Source organism: Neomonachus schauinslandi, chromosome 6 (genome assembly GCF_002201575.2).
Source record: "Neomonachus schauinslandi chromosome 6, ASM220157v2, whole genome shotgun sequence".
Classification (NCBI taxonomy): Eukaryota; Metazoa; Chordata; class Mammalia; order Carnivora; family Phocidae; genus Neomonachus; species Neomonachus schauinslandi.
In genome coordinates, this window is record NC_058408.1 from 98,338,589 (window position 1) to 98,362,377 (window position 23,789).

General features: G+C 54.0%; 1 protein-coding gene across 2 annotated transcripts in view; it reads left to right on the forward strand.

Annotated features, from left to right (window-relative positions):
* The first annotated feature begins 1,695 nt into the window (after positions 1–1,695).
* HK1 (hexokinase 1) overlaps positions 1,696–23,789 on the forward strand; it is a 63,292-nt gene continuing 41,198 nt past the window's right edge. For both annotated transcript variants that reach the window (XM_021700191.1, XM_044916049.1), the window contains exons 1-2: positions 1,696–1,847; positions 20,383–20,545. In XM_021700191.1, the coding sequence (XP_021555866.1) occupies positions 1,785–1,847; positions 20,383–20,545 (226 nt within the window). In that variant the 5' untranslated portion in view covers positions 1,696–1,784. The remainder of the gene's footprint in view (positions 1,848–20,382; positions 20,546–23,789) is intronic.

Sequence of the window (23,789 nt, forward strand, 5' to 3'; positions counted from 1 at the left end):
TCCCAATCTTATAATCCCACCATTTATGGTGTCTAATAAGCAGGTGTTTTAATGTAGTGGGTGGGTGGGCTTTAGGATCTCCATGTTATGGATGAGGAAGCAAGCTCAGGAAGGTGACTCAGAATGTCACAGCCAGAAAGCCAGCCATGAGTGCTGAGCTCCTGACTGAAGGCTCTGGCCTCAAGGGCCACATCTGAGGTCCTCTTCAGTTGGTGACTGCAGCGGTCAGACCCCTGATGTTCCTGAGGAGGAATGTCCTGGACCTAAGCCCTCTCCCCCGAGACCACTGTACCTTTATGTAGGCTGGTCAGGGCTCCCCCGGATCCAGGTCTGGAGTAGAGGTTGGGGGGTTGGACTGTGGCCATCTCTCAGGGCACCACGTGGTGCAGCCTTGGTCCCAAGAGCACGGCCCATTTCCGCAGAGAGGAAGGACCGCAAACTGCAAGGGTGAGCATTGACTTTGAAAACACACAGACCGAATCCTGGGACCTACAACTTCCTGGTTGTATAAAGTTCGGCAAGAAACGCCGCCTCCGTGAGCCTCAACTTGATTACCTGTTGAATCAGGATAGTAACCACTTCATCGTATTTTGAGCTCATTACATGTCTCCTCGTGAGGCAGTAAAACTCCCGCACCCAGACGCGACGGATCTAAGAACACCCGGATAGCGATCGGTCCAAGCAGCAGCCTAACCGCCTGATTCCGCACCTCCCCTCCCCCTCGTTAAGGCTGAACGTTTTTCTCAGGATTCCTCCCAGCCCGGCTCACTTCCGTTGGGGAAGTGAAAAAGGTGGCACCTCGGAGGGGCGCCTGAAGGATCCCCCGGACGCCCGCGAGCCTGGGTGTCAGAGAGGAAGAGGAAGCCCGGGGTGGGGGGTGCGGACAGGCCGGGGCGTGAGCCCTCGAAGAGCGGCAGGAACCAGTGACTCCGGGGCCTGCGCTGTGGGGCGTCGCTCTCGATTTAGCAACACAAATCCGCCTGCCGGAGATTAGGCCGGGCGAGCCGGGTTAGGGGTGATGCACTGCCCGGAGGACGCAGCCGGGGCTCGGCGCTCTGCCCGGCGGACCCACAGGAGCCGGCCGGAGCGACGATCTGGTGCGAGGACCGCGCAGCCTCCCGGCTCTCGCCTCCTCCGGCCCAGGCCCAGCTCGCTCTGCACGCCCACTTCTGCACCCGCCTCCGGCGTCTCCCCATCCGCGGAACTCCCGGGGGCGAGCTTCATTTTCCCGCGAAGGGGGCCGCCCCCCCACAGGCCGCTCCGGCCCGCAGCCGGCCCTCCTCGGGGGCTGCTCGTCCCGCCCGAGTCGGGCGGCACCTCCACCCGCGCTCCGCGCGCGTCCGCCCGGCCGGGCGCCGCCACGCGCGACCCTGCGCGCCCGAGCGAGCCTCCCGCCCTCGCGCCGGCTCCCTACGTGGGGGACGTGCCGGCAGATGCCGGCCCGTGGGGGATTTCGCAGCGCCGCCGCCCCCTTTCCGGCGCGGGAGGGAGCGGCCGCCGCGCCCCCCCGCCCGGGCCCGGACGCCGCCGCCTGGCGCTGCAGAGGCGGGCGACAGCCAATGGGCGCCGAGGAGGTGGGCCGGCTGGCGGCTGTCACCCTGCCGGGGACGGGAGCGCGGAGCCGGGGAGCGCGCGAGCCACCGCCTCCCGGGCCTTGGGGGTGGAGCCGCGGCTGGAGGAGGAGGAGGAGCCGCCGAGCAGCCGCCCGAGGACCACTGCTCGCCCGGGCTGCGGAGCACCGACGCCGGCCCCACGCCCGCCGCCCCGCGTCCGCCGCCGTCAGCATGATCGCCGCGCAGCTCCTGGCCTATTACTTCACCGAGCTGAAGGATGACCAAGTCAAAAAGGTGAGCCCCCGCGCGCGCCGCCGCCCGGCGCTCTGCCCGCAGCGTCGCATTCCGGCATCCGCTCGCCGCCGCCGCCTCCATCCTCCCGCGCCCAGCCTTCCCCAGGCCGGCACTGCTTGGACTGCAGGGCGGGAGAAGCCTTCGTCCTGCGATTCTGCCCGGGATTGTGTGTGTGGTGGGGGGAAGACCCCCGAGACCGGGCTGCGTGCTGCAGTGTCCTTGAGCCGGGCTGTGGATGTCAGACGGGCCCCCGGGCCACGCGGGGAGGCGCCTGAGCCCGGGGACCGGTGGGTCGGTCCGCAGGGCCTGTTCCGAAGGTTCTGAGCGCCGTGGGCGGAGGAGTGATTACAGAGATGGTGGGGAGCTGAGTGCGCAGCAGGCGGGGGTGCCGGCTGGAGGCCGGGCATCCCATATTTGGGGTTCCCCGCGGAGGGCGCCGGGTGTCCCGGAGAAGCTCTCACCCCGGCTCTACCCGCTGTTGCGGCTGCCCCTTAATCTGGGGACAGGGTGACCCGCCCGGCTTCCCGGAACGGGGAGGGGTGCGGAGGCCACCGGAAACTTTGCTCATAGGCCTCAGGTCCGGAGCGGCATGTCTGAATGGAATTTTTTATTCCTCTACGTGACTGCTCTCTTAAACTGTAATTTCCAGCCAGCGCAGGGAGCTTAAATAAGAGACTGGTCTTTTGAGTCGGATGGAGGCCTTCACATGTATGCCTGTGACATGTGTGTACTCGCACAGGGATGCATCTCCCTACCCTAAGGGGTTGCTGCCTTGGACATCTGTCTAGCAGAAAATACTGTCCACTGGCAGGTCTTAAAGGTGTATCTCTCCCTTATGCCAGCCCTGCCACCATGTTTTTAAGGAACAGCCTAGGTGGTGAGGAAGAGCTCCCATTTTACCAGTCCGAGGCCTGGCACGGGCCCCTGACCCACCCACACCCACCATGGGTGACGGGAGGACTGCTGGAGTAAGCTGGGATGGACAGTGAACCTGACTGTGGAGTTCAGACGAGGGAAGTACCCACAGGTGATCCCACAGGTGAGAGGCGGGAGCGTAAAGCCACAGGATGTTCACTCAGTTCTCTTCCTATCTACCTAGGACAACCCCCCCTGGCACACTAGGAAGTAGGCCTGCTGCGGGCAGTGACCTCATCAAGGTCACCCGGTGAGTTAGAGGCAGAGCTAGGGCGGGTCTCTCCCTCCCTCCCCTGGGAACCCGGGCTCCTACTGGAAGTCAGCTGAGGGGGAGGTGCTGAGACAAAGGCCCTGGGGCTGCTGCTTGGATCCTGGGTCCTGTGCTGAGTGGGGACCTGAGTAGGGCAATTAGGAGACAGGCCTGGAAATCTGCCACCACCCCTCATAGCTAGGAGCAACAGTGACTTTAGAGTTGTCCCACTGTGGGACTCCTGCTCATTGCCAGGCAGCACGTGGAGCTTCCTCTGGCCACTGAGCTCAGGAGCTGTGCCTGCCTCCAGGTACATTTCACGTTCTCCTCAGTGGTGGGGTGTGCCATTGATGTTCTTCCCATTTCCAGTGGGGAATTTAGGCTACAGATGAGTTCACTGTCCTTCCCCTGCATGTGGCGCACACTGTAGCTCAAGACAGCAGATCCCTGGGATGGGGGACCCAGATGACCCTTCTAAGCTTCCACCGGCCATACCTGCCATCACCTGTGTGGCCTCCAGGGCCTATGTTGGGTTGAGGTTTGGACTGTACTCAGTAAGAATTGTTTTATCAGGCACTCAGTGTTGACTGTGGCCTCCCTCAAATTCTATCCACCAGGCTCCCCGAGGCATCTGGGTGTGTGACTTCTGATTCAATTGGTCGTCCTCAAATCCCTTCTGCTCTGAGATTGGGATCCTGGCATTCCCTCCCCACCCTCTGCTGGCCTCAGAACATTGCTGGAAGAGGGTCTTGAGGCCAAAACTTCCACCACATATTATTATTGGCCACGGAGAGTTTTAAGAACGAGATGGCTTTCTTGCACACCACTGGGGACCATCTTAAACTGCTTTCTGTGGGGGGGGATGTGTGTGTGTATTCCCGCCAGAGGATCACCTTGGTCTGCATTATGGGCTACGTGGCATTGCCATCCATGGGTGTGGTCACCAGGAAGCTTCCTGGGCCTCCTGAGAGCCTAGTGGACACGCGTTCCAGTGGCCTAGTCAGCTTTCCCCACCCCCCACCTTGCAGAAGCTGGAGGACTGCATCTTCTCTCTTGGAACTCAAGACTTGGTAGAGAGCGGCCCTTTCTACCCACTGCTTGCTGTGAAAAGCCTGGGTGGGGCTGCAGGACTGCAAGGCCTGTTCTTGCCGAAATTGGGCCCTCCCTGTGACCCAGTGGGGACCCAGTGAGGCTAGCCCCCCGCCTGCCTACCCAGCCAGCGTGGGTAGCCATGATGAGTCAGCCCTTCAGCCCTAGGCAGGCTCTGGGGCTCTGGAGACAGCCCCGGCACCCCCCCACTAACCTTCATTCATTTTCTTGCCTTCTGGCCTGGGGATAGGAGGAAGGAAGATGGGATGGTGCCAGAGGAGGTTTCTTCGGGATTGCTCAGGATACAGAAGCGATCATGAAACGGGTTATCATTTCTCTCTCCATTGCCTATAAGACATGTCACTAATTCAATTTCATAAATATATCTGGGGTTGAAACAGGCCAAGTGCCTGGCTACCTGGTGTGGAGCCCCATTTACCAGACTGTCCCTTCATGATATTGGTTAATGGGGTGCTGGGAAAAGCGTGTCCTGGCATTAGACTGAAATAAGTACAAGACATATTTTCCTTTTACTCTCCTAGTGCTTTCAGCAGGAAAGGGAAGGCATGTGTGTGTTTGTGAAAGATCCCATTCATCAGAATCCCAGACATCTACTAGTTCTGCAGCTAGAGCCCGGGTCCTTTGACCTCCAAGTAACTTTTAACAGGCCTGTCATCTTGCCTGCTTCTTCCGCTTGGCTTCGCTGTTAGGAGCCTGGAGGAGGGTGACGGTGTGCATAGTGCTTTGTTTGGGAGAGAAAGAGGAGTCCAGCAAGGTGAGAACTTGGCCTCTTAAGAAGGACTAGCTTCCCGGGGTGCCTGGCTGGCTTAGTCGGTAGAGCATGCGACTCTCCATCTCAGGGTTGTGAGTTTGAGACCCACATTGTGTTTTGAGATTACTTAAAAATAAAATCTTAAAAAAAAAAAGAAAAGGAAGAACTAGCTTCCTTTCCTCTAAGTTTGTCAGAATGGTGACGAGTGGGTTATCTCTGAGTGGGATCCCTGTGACTCTAAGTAATCCCCATTAGCAGGTGAACAAACAGGTGCGATTTGTCCGACAGCTGAACTCAGGAGTACTGGGCCCAGAAAGGTGGGGGAGAGTATGCTTAGTAGTTAAAGGGCTACCCACGGTTTATTTTCTCAGAGCTCATGTGTCCCAGCTGCAAAAGCAAGCATAAAAAATTGCCCTTTCCTTATTGATCAGGGGTGAGGGAGAGGAGGGTTAGAAAATTATGAAAAATACCTCAGATACCTTTAGATCTGGTGTTACACAAATGTCCAGGAAGAGCCTCACTTCTTGGTGAATCTTCATCTCATAATCCTTGTCCCTGCTACTTCAGATGTCTTCGGAGTTCTCCCCCCCCAAGAGAAGCCCCAGCGCTTCATTTGGTTTGATAATTTGGGACCTTCGTGAGGGAATAAACTGGGAAACCGGGTGGGTATGAGGGACTTTCACATCTGGCCATGCTCTGCTGTCCTCCCACGCTCCTGCTGTTTTCTGGAGATGGCATGGGCAGCCTTCTCCAAAAGAGACTGATTTGGTACTGTCTCCACGTGTGTCTGCAGTCAGGGATTCCTGCTGGGTAGAATTAGCCCCTGGAGTCCGCTCTGAGCATGCCTGGGGACGCCCCTGCAGACAGCGGGGCAGCCATACCTCTCCGAGGCCGGAAGCAGTCATGGCCAGACTGCTGGCACCTGCTTATTGCTTTGAGGACCTTTAGAATCCAGTCCGGTCATGGGAACTCAGTAGTGTCTTTGGAAGACGTTTGAGTCCTTTATTATGTGCACAGGGCTGTGCGAGGCTGGGGTGACAACTACAGACTTGGTAGACATGATCCCTGTTCCCCTGGAGCATAAGTTAGATTTGCTGTCTTACGATAAGTGCAAAGCACAGAATGCCCTCGCACTTGGGGGCCAGGGGTCAGGTCATGGGTGGGAAATCACTCGCTCAGGAGTGGCTTAAAGCCAGGCTCTAGGTGGACAAATGGGAATATTATACTTAGAAACTTTGTGAGGGAGTGTCAGATGGATAGTTCTCAAAATGTAGTTTGCTCTCTCTTTAATGGCTTGTTATCTCTGAGCATCCCAGTACCGTTTCTGGCTGTCTTATCAGATATCAAGTGTGTGTGTGTGTGTGTGTGTGTGTGTGTGTGTGTATGTGTGCGCGTGCGCAAGGAAGTAGTATTATTCCTGAGTGTCCCAGAGCAGCGCCTCCCCTGGGCATCCCGCCACCTGCCCTTTGTGCTGCAGACCCAAGGCAGGGATTTTATTCCTCATTTAGAAACAGGGACTGGAGGTCCCATGGAGAGAGACATGGATTTCTCAAGGTCTTAAGACAATCTGGAATGGGGTCCAATGGGCTCTTCTTACTCCTTCTGCTTCTTTCCTCTAGAAGAAAAATCCATCTTTGTTGATTTTAATGATTTAACTTGGAATCTATATTTTAATTCTCTCCCCCACAAGTCAATATGTAGGAGTCAAATTTTATTTATTTATTTATTTTTTTAAACACTTTTTTTTTTTAAGATTTTATTTATTTATTCACGAGAGACAGAGAGAGAGAGAGAGAGAGAGAGAGAGAGAAGCAGAGGGAGAAACAGGCTCCCAAGGAGCAGGGAGCCCGATGCGGGACGCGATCCCAGGACCCTGGGATCATGACCTGAGCCGAAGGCAGACGCTTAACCATCTGAGCCACCCAGGCGCCCTGTAGGAGTCAAATTTTATTACGAAATATCTGAGGTGCATAAAAATGAGATTTGAGATTAACATTAACAAACACCTGTGTACCCACCACTCAGCCTGAGAAGTTACAGACAGTTACAGTTACATTAGAGAAGACTGGAAGCCCTGCATTCCCATCCTCTGTCCCATTCTGTTTCTCCTTCCAGAGAGCGCCTCTGTCTTGTTTTAGATGTTTCTTATTTCCATGCATGTTTTTATGCCTTTATTACATAGCATGTATCTATAAACAGTGTATAGTGTTACTTTATGTGGTTGTTTGTAATGTGAAACATCAGAAATGATGCTATACTCTATGTATCCTTCTGCAATTCGCCTTTTCCACCTCAGCGATCTATCTATCTTCGGGGTTTTTCCATGTTGATCCATACACCTGTGTTTCATCAATTTAAACTGCTGCATGCTCTTACATTGTGTGAATATACCACAATGTATAATTTATCTATTGTTTTGATGGGGATTTGGGTTTCTGATGTTTCACATTACAAACAGTGCCACTGTGATTCTTCTCACGCACGGCTCCAGTAGACATGCGCGTTGCTCTGGGCTCTGGGCTGTCCATCTGGGATGGAACCGCTGGGCGGAGGAGTGTGTGCATCTTCCCATTTTCCAGATTTTGTCAAATTGCCATCCCCCGGGGGTCCTGCCACTTCATACTTCCATCAGAAGTTTGTACAGGTTCCTCTTGTCCCACACTAACCCTCGGGACGGTCAAACTGTAACATGTTTTAGTAGATAATTTTTTTATAAAGATTTTATTTATTTATTTGTCAGGGAGAGAGATTGAGAGAGCGAGCGCATGCACACAAGCAGGGGCAGCAGGCAGAGGGAGAGGGAGAAGCAGGCTTCCCGCTGAGCAAGGAGCCCGATGCGGGACTCGATCCCAGGACCCTGGGATCCTGACCTGAGCGGAAGGCAGACGCTTCACCGACTGAGCCACCCAGGCATCCCAAGTAGATAATTTTAAAGAGTCTCTTTCTTCCCAGTCATTTCCATTCACATTACAGCACTCGAGCTTAGTTTAAAATTAGCCATTTCCTCATTTACCATATCAAGCAGAGCCCTTGTGAGGTTGACAGCTCTCGTTGAGAGCCGTGCCAGCCCCATTGACTGCTGCTGGGACGTGAGCACGCTCCCGAGGAGGGGGAGTAGGCGCAGGGAAAGGCGGGGAGGGCTCTCTGTGGCCCCCCCGTGCTCCAGTGTGGGAATCCGTTGCACTTTTCCGGGAATTAAAACATGCACGTGGGCTTCTGCCCACACAGCCTTTCCCTTCCTGGGTGGAGCCAGGCGCGGCTGGCTTATCAGTCCCCTAAATGTGCCCGCCTCTGTTAGAGGACGCTCAGGCCCGAGGCCTCCCTGACTATCTTCCGTAAAAGGAGAGGGTGACCGTGCCCCACTGCAGGACAACTGAAATGCGAAGTGTGCAGCCCAGCCATTTGCAAACCGAGGTCCCTGCTCCGGGGCGGAAAATGTCGGATCTTGTGTTCATCTGATTCCAGGCTTGGTTACAGGCCACCGTCGCTGACACCTGAAGGGGACCTCGGAGGGACATTGAATGCCGACTAGGGGCCTTTCTTTCCTAACACAGGTCTTATTTCATCATCAGTATTTCTTCATGGAATGCCTGTCACATTCACCGCTGGGTACTGTGCTGAAGGCGATACATTCCCACAACGCCCCTGTGCGGGGGGTACTGTTATGATCTCCACTTTTGGAGAAAGACCCCGAGGCTCAGATAGGAAACAGAAGAGCCCCGTTATTTTTTTAGTGGAGGTATAATACTCACAGTGTAAAACTCACCATTTTAAAGTGTACAGAGTGGCTTCAAGTACATTCACAAGGTTGTGCAACCATCACCACCACCTAATTCCAGAACATTTTCATCAGCCCCAAAAGAAACCCTGTACCCATTAAGCAGATAGTCCCCATCCCACCCTCACCCCAGCCCCTGGCATCTACTAATCTACTTTCTTTTTTAAAAATGGATTTACCTCTTCTGGACATTTCGTATAATTGGAATCATGCAGTATGTGGCCTTTGTGTCTGGTCTTTCACTGAGCACCATGTTTTCAAGGTTCGTCCATGCTGTAGCATAGATCAGTCTGTCGTTGCTGAATAATATTTAGTTGTATCCGGATACCGTGGTATGTTTATGCATATGTCAGTTGATGGACATGGGGTTATTTCCACTTTGGAATAATGTTGCTGAGAACATTTGTGTGCATGTTTTTCCTGTGTGGACATATGCTTTCATTCCTCTTGGGCATATGCATAGGAGTGGCATTGCTGGGGGAGCCCCTGTCTTTATCCACCTGGCGAAAGGCACCGTCTCCATTTAGAAGCGAGGAAACAGGGCGCCTGGGTGGCTCAGTTGGTTAAGCGACTGCCTTTGGCTCAGGTCATGATCCTGGAGTCCCGGGATCGAGTCCCGCATTGGGGCTCCCTGCTCGGCGGGGAGTCTGCTTCTCCCTCTGACCCTCCTCCCTCTCATGCTCTCTGTCTCTCATTCTCTCTGTCTCAAATAAATAAATAAAATCTTTAAAAAAAAAAAAATAGAAGTGAGGAAACAGAGACCCCCCCTCCCCCCCAGCAAGGGGTGAAGTGACTTGTTGAAGACCACACAGTTCATTAGTAATAGGGACAACACTACCTGGTCCGCTGACTCAGAAACCCACGTTCTTCCCACCATACCACACCCAACCCCTCCCATTTTGTTGTTTAGGGAAACAGAGCCAAGGAGGTTGAGAGATGAGGCAGAGAGATGAGGACCTCCCCCCCGCCCCCAGGTTCCCCAGACCTCTTTCTCTCCTTCCCCTTCCTCCCCATCCTCCCCATCCTCCCCAACACCAGCACATTGGCTTTGCTTGCCCCCCTCCCCCCACGTCCCTCCACCTTTGCTCAGTGTTGACGAACTCCCTCCACTTGGGAAGGAGATTGGCCCAATAAAGTCATTTACAGTGAAATGTTAGGGATTTCCCATTTTTCAAATTTCTCCCTGTACTCTATTTGTCTTCCCCCCCATCCTTGTTTGCATTTAAAAGAGGACCCCCACCGAGGGCAATGCCTAACCTGCAAGAAGAACCCCTAATGCTCTTGTAATGCCTAGTCCTGAAGATTATTCTCTCCCGCAGCCTCTGCCTGGCTGCACTTGTAAGCGGCTAGTTTCCTTGATTGGGGTTTGCCTTCAGCCCTGTTACTCGATCTGCCCTCATTTCTCTGGTGTCTCCTGGTGCCTTCTCTGATGTCTCTCTGGGTGGCTGGGAGGAGTGGAGTAGGAGACCCAGGCCACTGTTGTCAAGGCACCACGTCACCTTTGCAAAGTTCTGTTCTATTTACAACGTACTCTCACGTGCTCGATTTAGTTGAGTCCTTCCAGCCAACTTGGACATAGGTATTTCTTCCTGCATCTTACATATGGGGCAGCTGAACCTCAGGAAATGAAATTGACATGATCTTGGTGGCCAGAAAGTGGTAGGACCAGGAGAGGAATTGCAGGTCTGTCTGACACCGGTGGGCAGATCTCACCGCCCCTGCAGAACCCGGACCGTGGTCCAGGGCTGCACGCTTCCAAAACAGTACAGGGCAGCAGCCTGCAGTAGAAACCATCACCCAAGGCTCCCAGACGGGGGATGCTAGAGCTATGCTGTCCAGAACAGTAGCCGCTAGCCGCACATGGCTACTGGGCACTTGAAATATGGTGAGTCTGATTTGAGATGTGCTCTTAAGTGTCAAGTACGCACAGGATTTCAAAGACGTATAGCAAAAAGATATATAAACTATCATTAATCATTTTAAAAGCATTGTTTGCCTCTGGGAATAATATTTTGGATATATTGGGTTAAGTACAATGTTATTAAAATTAATTTCACCTGTTTTTCTCTTATTTATTTATTTTTTATTTAATTTTTTTAAAGATTTTATTTATTTATTTGACAGAGAGAGAGATAGTGAGAGCAGGAACACAAGCAGGGGGAGTGGGAGAGGGAGAAGCAGGCTTCCTGCCGAGCAGGGAGGCCGATGTGGGACTCGATCCCAGGACCCTGGGATCATGACCTGAGCCGAAGGCAGACGCTTAACGACTGAGCCACCCAGGCGCCCTTATTTATTTTTTAAAAAGATTTTTATTTATTTGAGAGAGAGAGAGAGAATGAGAGAGAGAGAGAGCATGAGAGGGGGCAGGGTCAGAGGGAGAAGCAGACTCCCCGCTGAGCAGGGAGCCCGATGTGGGGCTTGATCCCAGGACCCTGGGACCATGACCTGAGCCGAAGGCAGACACTTAACCGACTAAGCCACCCAAGTGCCCCTCACCTGTTTTTCTTTTTAAAAAACATGTGGCTACTAGAAAGTTTAAAATTACACATGTGGCTTGCATTATGTTTCTGTTGGACAGAGCTCTGCTAGACAGTGAATTTTATGGCTAAAGTTTGGGCAGAGGCACTCTGCATTGAAAGCGGTGGGTTCTTCTGGGTCCTTGGGCTTCAGTGTCCTCATCCGTAAGACTAGGAGGCTGGGATCCATTATCTCTAACAGATTCTTCTAGCTTGAGCAGTGTGGTGGTGGCCAGCGAGCTGTCTGGGCCTCAGTTTCCTTATTTGTCAGATGGGGTGGATGATTCCTGCCGTGCCGTCTGCTCATTTATCCAGTTAGCGAAGGGATGTGGAAACACTCGGAGAGCATAGGGAACTGTATGAATGCCGGGACACACCTTTAGGCACCGTGAGAGGCTCAGCAAGGCAGAGTAATCCAGAGAGGGAGGAAGGAGAGTAATCCACGGTGTCTGGAGCTCCTGTGCCCTGTATGAGGGCCAGAGGGCAGTTTTCTTTGTTGCTGTTTTGCTCATGGAAGTGACTCGCCCAAGGTGATGGGGGCAGGGTCAGTGTAGCTGGAGGAGGCCTGAGGGCTTTGGGTTTCTCGCTAGGTCTACTCGCACCACTGCACTGTTTGCACCCCAGGGCGTTCGGGTCTGATTGTCTCATAGTGAAAGCCAAACTGCACTTTGGAGACTCTCTTCTCTCTTGGCTGGAGGTACCTGGGACACTGGGAACTGTGAGGCTGGAGGCTGGCCCCAGCGCAGGAGGCTGAGAATTAAGCTTGTTGTTCTTGCCCTGCCACATTCCAGGGCAGTTCTGTTCCCCTTGAGGCCACTGGGTACCTCCTTTATTTTTAGCTAGTTCAGTGTAACAGCTTTGTTCTCGTCCTGGGCGGCAGCTTGGTCTCTCTCATCAGCCAGGAAGCGCCTGTTATGGGGTATTAGTGCATACCAAGGTCGCCAGGAGGACCTTGGGCATGACCTCAAGGCCTTACACGGTTCTCCTAGCAAGAGGATTCTGGGGAACTAGGGGAGGAGTGTCGAGTTTGGAGTCTTGAGCGGGAGCCACACCGGTTGCTGGGTGCTTGGGGTCCCTCACTTGATTTCATGGCCCCAGCTTCCTCCTGTGTAAGATGCAGTCCCTGCGCTCCACTGCAAGTCAGGGCAGGTGGATGCGCCCAGCATGGGCCCTCTCCCTGCTTAACATCTCCCTTCCCCAGACCTCAGTTTCTCATCAAGAGCGGGGATCCCATTTTCCTCCTGATTTGTTGTGAGTACACAGAAGTGTCAAATGGATAATCTGTGGTGCCCAGCCCATGCTTGTTGAAAGGGAGCTCGGAGCTCGCAATTAGAAGCATAAATAATGGTAGATAAGGGTGAAGAACCCTTTCTGGTCCCTGGGCTGCCTGAGGGGACGGACCTCCATAAAAAGCCTGGGGAAAAGGAACCTCCCCTTACAATATTTTAACTTGCGGAAGGGGTCCTGTTTGCTCTGGTGATATTGGTGCACCCATCTTTCATTTGGGAGCCTCTAGAGTGGAATTCATCTTCCCAAACACATTTCCTCTGGAGGCTGTTAGGTATTTAGCAGTCTCTGGGAGGCCTGAAGAGTGGAGTGAGAATCACAGTTATCTGTAGGGCTCTGTGTCCTGATGGGCCTCAGCCTTGAGATGCAGATGTTGTGTGTGTGTGGGGGGGGGCGGTTAGAGGACCAGAGAACGCCTGGAACACTCTGTCCCTCAGGGAGAGGCTGTTGGCCCCACGCAGGTCCCCAGGAGGCTGAAGTGAGGGGCTGGGCCATTCAGGGAAGAGGAGCGTCCTTATCTGAGCCTGCAAACCCTTCTGAGACCTCCCTGCCTAGGCGGCATCAGAGGCCTTCCCGCCCAGAAGCGCAGGCACTCAGCCCAGTGGAAAAGACACCCGGAGCGCTTTGCAGAGGACGCAAAAGGCCTGGAAGGCATGTCCCCTGTCCCCTGGGTGCTCACAGACTAGCTAGGGGCACAGATCATGTGTGTGTTGCTGCCGCTGCTGGGAGAGGCTCTCCCGCTGCCATGTGTCCACCGGGGCAAATTAATACCTACATAGTGACCACTGATGGCGGAGGGGATGTCGAGGAGAGGAGCAGCTGCTGTTGGGCGGGGCGGATCATGGCATGCCCCTCGGAGGAGGTGAGTCTGGAGGTGGACTTTGGGAGAAAGGAGGAGTGAGGCATGGAGAGGCCCTTTACAGGCTGAGCAAGCAGAGGGGTTGGTGGATCCATGAGGAAAGGCCTTTGGGGGTGAAGAACCATTGTTAGGGCCCCAGGCTGCCCGAGGGAAGGCAGGCTGGTGCTGGGACGGTGGCTCCCGTGGGGAACTCTGCAGGGTAAGGATGTCTCTTCTTGTGGCCACGAGGAGCTGAGCAGGAGCTGCTCCCCAGTTGCCAAGAACAGGACAGAAACACAGGTTCCTTGGGCCGCCGCCCATAGCAGTGAGGTGGGGCTGGGCACTGAGGAGCCTGGGCAGGCGGGAGGAGGGGCAGGAGGGGGGTTAGGCCAGCGCACACCACAGCAGGGCAGAGCCTTTGGGCTCAGTATGGTTTTGAACTTCCTTCCCGGGATTTTGTGAAGGGGGACGAGAACAGGTCAGACAGCTTGTGGCTGGTGGAGAGTGAAGAGGAGTGGCATGCTTTCTGCAAGGCGAGGGAGCCGTGCTGCCCGTAGAGTGGTGGGAGCTGTGGTCTTAATGCCACCCACATGCCCACATCTCCCGGGCCTAGGAGGGACCTGGCCTGGGTTCTCCCCGGCTGAGCGGGAAAGCTTGCAGAGAAGGAAGCACAGGACCAGGACCCAGGGAACTTGGTGTCTACCCCAGTTCTCTTGCTGACCAGTGGTCACCTTGGCCGTTTGAAGAACCTCTTTGGCCTCTGATTTTTCCTTAGGGCATTGGAAGTGATGGCACCATCACCACGTCCCTGGACAGGATAGTTTGAGGACCACTGTGAAAGTGCTGTGCATAGTAGAGAGAGGCCTTTGTAGTTCAAGGTCATGTGAACACACCCCACGTTACAGATGGGAAAACCCAGGTGCCTACGGGATATCAAAGCCAGAGGCGGACACGGATGTCCGCGTTACCCTGTCCGTGCCTCATCACTGAACCAGGCAGGGTCCTGAGGAAATCTAAGTATGGTTCTTAGTGTGAGTCTTAAAGGCAGGTCCTGGAGGAAATAGGAAGGTGGGGTTAAGATTTCAAAGGAGAAAGTGTTTATGATTCCATTTTTCCCCTTCTCCTACCCCCCAGGTACGATTCCATTTTTGTAAAACAAACAAACAAAAAAAGGCGAGCTCTGTATGTATAAGTGTTTAGGTAGAAAAACCATCCTAATCCATAAAGCTCTTAGCAGGGATTTCTCTGGAAAGACTGGGGGGGAGAAATTATACTTTTTACTTTTATGCGTTTTTGTGTTGTGTGAACTTTTTAATAATAAGTGTATATTGCTTATTGTGACTATAACTTACTGTTAGTTAAAAAAAAAAAAGAACAACCTAATAAAACAGAACAATGTTTCAGAGGAATTTCGCCAGAGTCTTTAATTTGCCGTGGTTTCGGGCATATGGCTGCGCTGCCTTTAGTGGTCTCTTCTACAGAATGGGTCAGTAATGTTTGGTAATCAGTGCATTTCTCCTAGCTAAGTAAGTCAAGGACACATGATTACCAGTTAGCCAGGGCACAGAGGGAGATGGCCTCCCCTTTGGTCATTTCGATGGGGGGGGTGGGAAATGTTATTTGATGTTTACCTTGTTCTTGGCACATTCTTAAAATTTTCCCGGTAGCTGTCTGAGGTGAAAGCATTATTATCGCCTTTAACAGTGAGGAAGGCAAGACTCAGCCAGGTTAAGTAACTTGTCCAAAGCCACACAGCTACTAAATGGCAGATCCGAGGTTCAAACCCCGTTCTCTTCATCCACAGTCCCGTGTTCTTTCCAAGGCGTAAGGAGAAGCCCAGAATGAGGGCTTAGAAGACCTGGGATCTAGACCCGGCTGCCACTTCCAAACCATGAGACCTGGTGTGAGTCACGGGTCCCCGTGTCCTCGACTCTAAAACGGGGATAAGGCTGTCCTTCCTGCCTCCCACCCCGGGTCGTGGTGGCGGAAGCTAACGTTCTTCGTGCCTGCCTCATGCCCGGCCGTGGCGTCCATGAGCTCATTTCATCTCTTTCTGTGACATCCAGACGGGACGACGTGTGTGACAGTCCTGAGTATAAACGGCAGAGCCCTCAGCAGATGGCGAACTATTACCCAAGTGACACTCATCGGCCCGGTTCTCTCCTGAGTCACCCTCCCTAAGAGAAGTGAATCCGATGTTGAAATCTCTGCCCTGTCCTGAAGCAAGAGTTTTCTTAACCCTCCACTGCCTGCCCCTCAGTTGTCTTTGCGAGTAGAGCGTCTCCCGGGGGAAGTTCACTTGGAAGGCAGGCGCGGGGCACCTGCAGTCACCCCTGTGCCCTGCCTTGTTCTGGGGCCTCGTGGCGGAGCCGAGGAGAGAAGGAGTGAAAAATTTCCATGGCCATGTCCCCCGTCCACCGGGGGGGGGGGGGAGGCGGGGGGTGTCAAAATGCCCAGGTCACCAGGGGTGACCGTGCCTCCTGCCACAAGGGCGTGTTCCCTCGGGCATGTCCGGTCTTGAGTTGGTGTTTTGTGCCGGTTCTGTTGGGAGCAGGAGCGGGGGCTGAGGTCGGGCCCACGGTGTTCGCGTGCAGCCCAGTGCGGGCCTCTGGCCTCTCTCGCTAGCCCGACAGCTCTGAGCCAGAGGAGCTTGGTGGGGGGCCGTGCTCTCTCTTCCGGGGTCTCCTCCGGCCTCTGCCGTGGTCCAGCTTCGGGCGCGGCCGAGAGCTTCCAGGCCTTCCTGGTCCGCAGGAAGGCCAATCCAGGACAAGGGTTTATACAGTATTAGGGCACCTTCCCTTCAGGGGCTGGGGAGAGGTGCCTGGAGCCGGGGCGGGGGTCCTTCTCAGTCTTGGCCTAGAGTCTGCGGGACCCAGCCCGCGGGGTGGTGTCCGGGAGCCTGGCACCTCCCCGTTTCCTTCCCAGTCGGCCTGGAGTCCTGCGTGCGTGTGTCAGACGCCACGTGCGAAAGGGAGCCGGGGGCGGGGTGAGGGCGGGCTGAGGGTTCCTGTCACGGATTTCTGGGAGCTTCTGGCCTGTGACAGACCATCCGAAGGCTGAGGCTTGCGGCTTGCAGCCTTCGGAGGTGCTGTGCTGTGGCCTCCGGTCACCAAACTGCAGAGGAAGGGGTTGGAGGCACAGGAGGAATCCTTGGGCACCAGCGTGCAGCCGAGCAGCAGCCCCTGTTTGCGCATGTGTCAGGGGAGGGCGGGGCGCAGGGAGGAGGGGCGCGATCTGAGACGCTGAGGAGAGGGGATAGAAATGGACAAGTTGAGAAGACCACAGACTTTGGCCAAACCCCCGGAGAGCAGAAGTTGTCCTTTCTCAGGGCTGCCTCCCTCTGCCGGCCTCGGCTCCTGGGCCTCTGGCCCCACCGAAGGGATAGCAGCTCTCCTGCTGGGTTTCTTGCAGGGCGCAGCCGCCCCGAGATGCGCAGCACGCGGGCAGGGGGGTTGGCCTGACACCCTCCCTCCCTCCCGCCAGCCACGACCCAGTCGCCTTTCCCAGGTGGACAGGGGCAGTGCGGCCAGCTGCCAGGCAGGGCTGGCCTGAACGAGGGGAGCGAGGCCCCTGGCTCGGTGAGGCGCTGGGCACTCTGGGCCCTTGGGAGTGTTCCACAAGTGTCCCCCACGTGGGCTTTGCACCTGTTTCCTGCGCCGCTGGAAGGGCCCCAGTCCGTGTGCTGGGGACCCGCTGAGCCCTGCACCGGGCGCTGCCTGGCTGGCCAGCCCACCCCCGGCCCAGCATCTACGCTGGTTCAGAGGCCCCTCCTGAGCTCCGGAAGACCGGTAGAAAGGGCTCCCCGTGGCGTACTCTCTCATTCACATGAGATCCAGGAGGCCTCAGGCTCAGTTCCAGCTCGGCCCCAACTTATACCTTCTTTTTGGACCCCGTTTCCACATATCCTCTGAGAGGGGTTGTCCCACATAATGATTCATGAACTTGAACCAGGGGAGGAAAGCCTCCCCTCCAAAGATGCTTGGGGGCTGGCTTGTGTTCTATGTCTCCAACCTGCTTCCTCCTTTGAGCTTCTAGGCTCTTTTAGGTTTTTTTCTCGGATCAGTGTCCCTGTGCTAACCTGCACCTTGAGTCAAGGGGCAGGATGGCTGTGGAGCTGCAGAGAGCCTTGGCTTTTCTAGAAGCTTCTTCCTGTCCAGCTGGAAAACCTCAGCAGCTTTACTTGGGCTTGCCTTCCACAGAATAGGGGAACTGGTCTTCCCTGAGGGATGGGAACAATTGTAGGGAGCAGCGTTAGACTCGCAGGTATGAGACCTGACTCTCCTGGCTGTGTCTTTGAACTAATCACTTTGCTTTGTGGAGCCTCAGTTTCTGCATCTGTAAAATGGGGATCAAGAGTGTGTCCCTGATAGGGTTGTTTTGAAGGTTAAATGACCTACTGGATATGAAAGCGCTCGATATACTGTGAGTCATAAGATAAATATAGAGTAGTATTCTAGCATTTAGTATGAATGAAATTCCTCTTTTGTACCAGGCAACCGGGTGAGTTCCTTTCCCTAGGGAACTCACATGTTTTATCAGAAGAGATAGACCCGTCAATAAACACCTCATGATGGAGGGTGGGGAACATGATAGCAGAAGCATGTCCCAAATGCTAGAGTAGCAATGTGACGTTTATTGATTTAGTGCATGGTCTTGCCCCTGCTCACCCGTTCTGTCCCCAGCAGACAGCTCAATCTCACTGAAACATGAATCTCATTGTTGAATACTCGCCAAAGTCACCCCAAGGCTCGCTGTGCTTTGGGATCAAGTCTAAATTTGTTAACGTGTGTTACTAGATCCTGCACAATTTAGCTCCTCACAGTCTTTCTAGTTGCCTCACTTTTTACACTGTGCTTGATCCATATTGAATTTCTGTCTGTTCCTTGCACACCCCCCCCCCCCCCGCCTTTGGCCTTCACACATGCTCTTGACTGTGCCTGGATGCACACCCTGACATCACGCCTCCGGGAAGACTTCTCAGTAGACTTCTGCTCCTGGGGCTGCTCACACACCCTTGTATCGTGACTGCCTCTCCCCCGCCAGACTGTGGGCACCACGACAGCAAGTTTTGCTGATCTGGTGCCAACCTTGGGGGTAGGACAGAGCGTGTCTTCTCCTGAGGCCGTGATTCTGGCAATTTCTACTTAAGCTCTTGGTAGTTTCTGATTGCTCTTCTCTGCAAGGCTTTATCACAAGGGGGAAGGGAAAAGGTGGCTGTGGTAGGAGAGCTTGGGGTTGGGGGCAGGGTTGTCTCTGGCCGCTGAGGACACTGGGGGACTCCTGCCAATGTGCTGATGGTTCGTGAGGCAGGGGACAGGCAGGGCCTGGGGGAGCACAAGGCATGGAGACCAGAGTGAGCAGAAGGCTGCCCCGGCTCAAATATGCAGAAATGACCTAGGGCTGGGGACTCTGTGTCCTTGAGTCAGAACGTTTCCAGCCACCCTGCAAAGTGAGCATGAGATGCCATTCTCAGAAGCAAATAAGCATCAAGGTCTTTTCAGCCTCATTGGGTCATAAATCTCTCTCTCCATCCCCCGGGAGCCTTCCGTGTGCAAGGCTGCGTGCAAGGCACTGGGGGGTCAAGGTGAATGGAGCAGGCCCTGTAAAGGTGACAGGTGCAGAAAGCTGTGATCCAGGCTCTACCGTGCAGAGAGAGCAGTGCTGAGGGAGGGGTCATCTCCAGCCTGAGGAACTCCGACATCTGCAGGAGGAGGTGAGATTTGATCTGAACCTGGAAGGGTAGGGGAGATTTGGATAGCGGGGAAGAGAAGGAAGGGCTTTTTGGTGGGAAAGCCCAGGGATCCCCCCAGGAATGGTCGAGGTGTTTAGGCCGGAGTTCCGAGAGCACGAAGCCACACCTGCAGAGTGTTGGCACCTCGGACATGGAAGACACTGCGAGGCTTTGAGCACGGAAAAGAATTGACCAGGGTTGCACTTTAAGAAGGTGACTGTGGCAGTGTTGTACAGGATGGGTTGGAAGGGAGAGAGATTGAAGATGGAAAACCATTACAGTGAATGACTGAGGAGGAGTCAGGAATGAGGAAGGAGAAATCCAGGCACATGGCTGTCAGGGCTTCCTAAGCCAAAGGGAAGCAAAAAGAATGAATGGTGAGACAAGGTGACTTAGAGCTGGGTACACAGTAGGTGCCCAATAAATACTTTCTGAGAGAATAAATGGGAAGATACTATGAAGGAAGAATAGCCAGCGACAGTCCAAGGGGTCTGTGGTTAGGAGCCTTGGAACCCCAAGGAGAATGGGGAGCCCAGGAAGAGCAGTAGATTGGGGCAGTACTTGGAATGACTTGGAAGTATGGGCATGTCGGCCCTGGCCCATGGGTGTGGGAGCCTGGCGGCTGTCTCCATACCTTCTGGGAATGGTGGAGTTAAGGTCTCTCTGCTCTGGGCCTGCCGCCCCTTGTCCTGAATGATTCCAGCCCTTTGGCCACTGTTTCCACCCACCTAGAAATCGTGCCCGAGGAAACCCACCAGCACCACTGTGTCACGTTAACACTAATGTTTATTGAGCACTTTCTGTGTTCTAAGTGCTTCTCCGTCTCATCTGATCTTAAAACTCCCATCTGTGAGATTTACCATGTCAGTTTCTCAGTTGAGGAAACTGAAAATCACACAGCTGTTAAGTGATGGTGCTGGGATTTGAACCCTACGTGGCTGGCTCTGGCACCCTCGTTCTTAACCTCTGTGACACTGCCATCCACTTGAGGATGAGCCAGCTACTTCTCACAGAGGAGAGGACTCATGTGCAGGCTTAGGGCGCCTCCGGCATGTGCTTGGGGATCGAAGGGCAACTTCCGTGTAACATTCGAGGATTGGAAGGGACTTGGAGCTACCTGGTTCATTTTACAGGAAGAACTGGGGCTCGGAGCATTTGCAAGACTGCTCTGAGGGCCGTGGCTGATGGCATTTGCATGACTGCCTATCTCATCATGTGGTGTGTCAGAGTCTGTGGGAGCTGGTTTGTCCTAGACAGGCGGGCACCTCACCCTGTCCTGTCCTGCCCCAGCCAGACTCAAGCTGAACTGACCTTCTTCAGGCTTGGCCTCACTTTCCTTCCTTCTTATCCTTCCCCCAGATTGACAAGTATCTCTATGCCATGCGGCTCTCCGATGAAACTCTAATAGATATCATGACTCGTTTCAAGAAGGAGATGAAGAATGGCCTCTCCCGGGATTTTAATCCAACAGCCACAGTCAAGATGTTGCCAACGTTTGTAAGGTCCATCCCTGATGGTTCAGGTGAGTCTCTCACCCAGAGATTGGGCTCTGAGAGCTGAATTCTCTGTGAAAACATCTTTCCTACTTTCTTTTCACTTGTTCATTTAGTCCCTCCTTCATTCCTTCATTCCTTCATCTATCTGTTCTGCCATCCATCCTCCATCCATCCATCCTCTGTCCATCCACCCTCCATCCATCCATCCATCTGTCATATGCCTACTGAACATCTACCGTGTGCCAGGCACTGGAGATGCCATGGTTGGACAAGGCTAATCTGCCCTCATTGGACTGACTGTCTAGTGGCTAATGATAAGGAAGGGTCGTGTGTGTGTGTGTGTGTGTGTGTGTGTGTGCGTTGCTCTAGAACATGAGCGTCTCCAGAACAAATGAAGAGTTCATTTTAGGAAAATGTCTTCATCAGGGCACCAAGACCTCCCTTCAGATAAGTAGCAATCCAGTGGCCAGCTGGGTATTGGACTCAGAGGGGAGATTCACGTTCCCATCTAAAAGAGTTTTATAGATGTTAAATGAAGGTACCCCTCAAGCAGACAAACGGCAAGGGGAGGTAGAATTAGAGAAAAAAATTCTCCTGTCCGTGTGCAGCTATGTAGCTCATGGCCCACAAAGGGGAGTTGGGGGCTCCCCGTGGATCGTCAGTACCCCTTCCCCAGAGGAGGGGGCTTAGCTCCTGCACCCGATTTCCGACAGTCGGAAATCTGAATTTGAGGAAGGCAGAGCGGAGGCTGAGAGGGCACAGCTCGGCTCGCTCGGAGGAGGCCGTTCTGTCCGGCTGACCCGCAGCTAGTTGTTTGCAGGGACGGGTGCTGTGCCAGCCCTGGCTTGGCACCCTCCCAGGAATCCTGCTCCGAGGGGTGCTCTGTGCTCCGGCCTGGGGTTCACCTGCTGCACGAGAGGGAGGGGGAGAGATTATGGGGAGGTCCGGTTTCTCTAGGTTTCTCCAGGGGTTGTGAGTCTACGCCCTGAGAGCCTAGCCCTCACACCCGCCTGTTGTTTCTTCCCTGCTCTGGAGGCTTCGCTTCAGGCCTCGGTTTGGAGCATCTGGTACGCAGCCTGCAAGATGGGTGTCAGGAAAGCAGCCATTCCAGTTGATGTTCACAAAGGATGGGCAAGCGCACAGCTTGTTGGAGCGGACCGACCGCGGTGGGACAGTCGTGCCGTGTCTGTGGTGCTCTTTAGAAGTCCCGGATGAGATCTGGATGCTGATGGAGGGCATGTGCTCTGTTGGCTCTGTGGTCACGTACGCATCGGCGTTTATATCTCTCATGGTTCTCGACTGTCGGAAATCTATTCCACGTCCCTCCTTTTGTTTTCCTTGAGGTCCTGGTTACCAGCAGTTTTAACTTTTTAATAACGAGCAAAGAAACTCTGGTCACTGGAGTGGTGGGGCTGTGGTGTGCCTGGGGTTTTGTCCGGATGTCTCTGGCTTTGTGGTTCACTCCTGCTTTTTCCCCAGCTCCAGATGGCACCCACATCTAGGAGCATTGAGCCTTTCCAGGATTAGCAGAGTTCTGTCGGAGACGCACGGCTGTGCCTGCTTCCAGCTAAGAGAAGGGGAAGGGGGAGGTAACGTGCGTGTGGGCAGCCCCCGGAGGGCCCCTACTCTGGCTCGGCTTGGGAGAGTGCAGAGGGATACCTGATGCCCGCAGGGCCCCTGATCCTGTGTGACTGGCGCAGGGCTAACAGTCCGAGGACCATATGTCATGCTGGGACCGTATGTCAGCCAGGGGTGTTCTTTACTCTTTTAGAAACATTTGCAGAGTTGAGGGTCTCTGAGTGTGATCCAGCTACATGAGTGATCTAGCCATTTACCCCTATCAGCTGGGGAAAAACACTCTGCAGCCCCTCTCAGACATTCGTAACAGATGCCAAGACACTGAAGGCCCTGAGCTGCAGAAATCTGTTGAACCTGGCTTACCTGCCTTTTCCCCTAACCTTTGATCTTTTCTTACACGTTTCATCTACTTTGAGACACTTTTTCGTTTGAATGTCTCTGAAATCAGCAGTGCATTATCTATCACTGCATCTTAAGATTATAATGGGTGGTGTTCGTTCGTTCTTCGTGTTATGTAAAATAACGACGCGTCTGACACTCAGCCCTGTTTTAAGTGTGATGACGTGTGGTAATGCCCGTGCTGGGCATCCTGGCGTTTCTGGAATGGGAGCCAGCTGCCTGGGCCCCACGCCTCCTTTTGAGCCTCTCTTCTCCAGTGTGGATGGGGCCAAATATTTAGGGCCTCTGAGGAGCACAGAGTGGTGTTGACCGAAGGAGGATGAGGGGTGAAACCAAAGCCCTGCAGTATGAAGACCCCCTTCCTGTGCAGCCTGGGTCTGCCTGTTGGCTCTCAGCGCCCTCCCCTGCCTCACCCGCCTAGCCCTGCCCCTGCCTCCATGCGCCTTCTGGCTTCTGGTGGTGGCGGGCAGTCCTTGGTGCTGCTTGGCCTGCCAGTTGCATGTCTCCAGTCTCTGCCTATGTCATCACAGGGCATTTCCCTCTTATGGGGATCCTAATCAGATTAGGCCCCACACTCAGGGCTCATCTTAACCTGATTACATCTGCAAAGACCTTGTTTCCAAATAAGGTCTTGTTTCCGGGTCCCAAGGGTTAGGACTTCAGTGTATCTTTTTGGGGAGCACCGTGCAACCCGAACACACCCTTATAGCCTTGCTCCCCATAACTGTTCCTAATATTCATGTTTGGGCTCAGTTCACATGCCTTGGGGCCCACACTCCATTTGGAACGGACCCTACGGCCCCACACAGGCTGATGCCAAGGCCTCGCATACCTGCCCCCAGTCCACTCCCTGCCCCTTTGTGACTGGGGTGCCTCCACCCTCACCTCCCTTGCACCCCTTTATCAACCAAGAACCAGGAGGGCCCCTGGAGTAGTCTGAATGCGGGCCTTCTTGATAGTAAACCATGCAGTTCCCTTTTTAAATGTTAATCACTGCTTTAACTGTATAATTAGTCAGCGACAGAATTAGTGGTAATCCCAAACCACTGAGGGATAAATTGGACTCAGCTCGGTGGAGAGATGCCCCCACCTGTTAAGGGTGGTGTGACTTCCAAGTCAAAGGGAGAAACAAACCTTTCTTTTCCTGCTGACCTTGACCCGGGTGGGGGGACTGGACTCAGAGTTTTGAAACTCTACTGATTTTTTGGAAATGTATCAGCACATTTTTATTATTATTATTCCCCCCTTTGGACATTTTTTATGGGCAGTGGTTTTTCTTTTAATCGCTTTTCA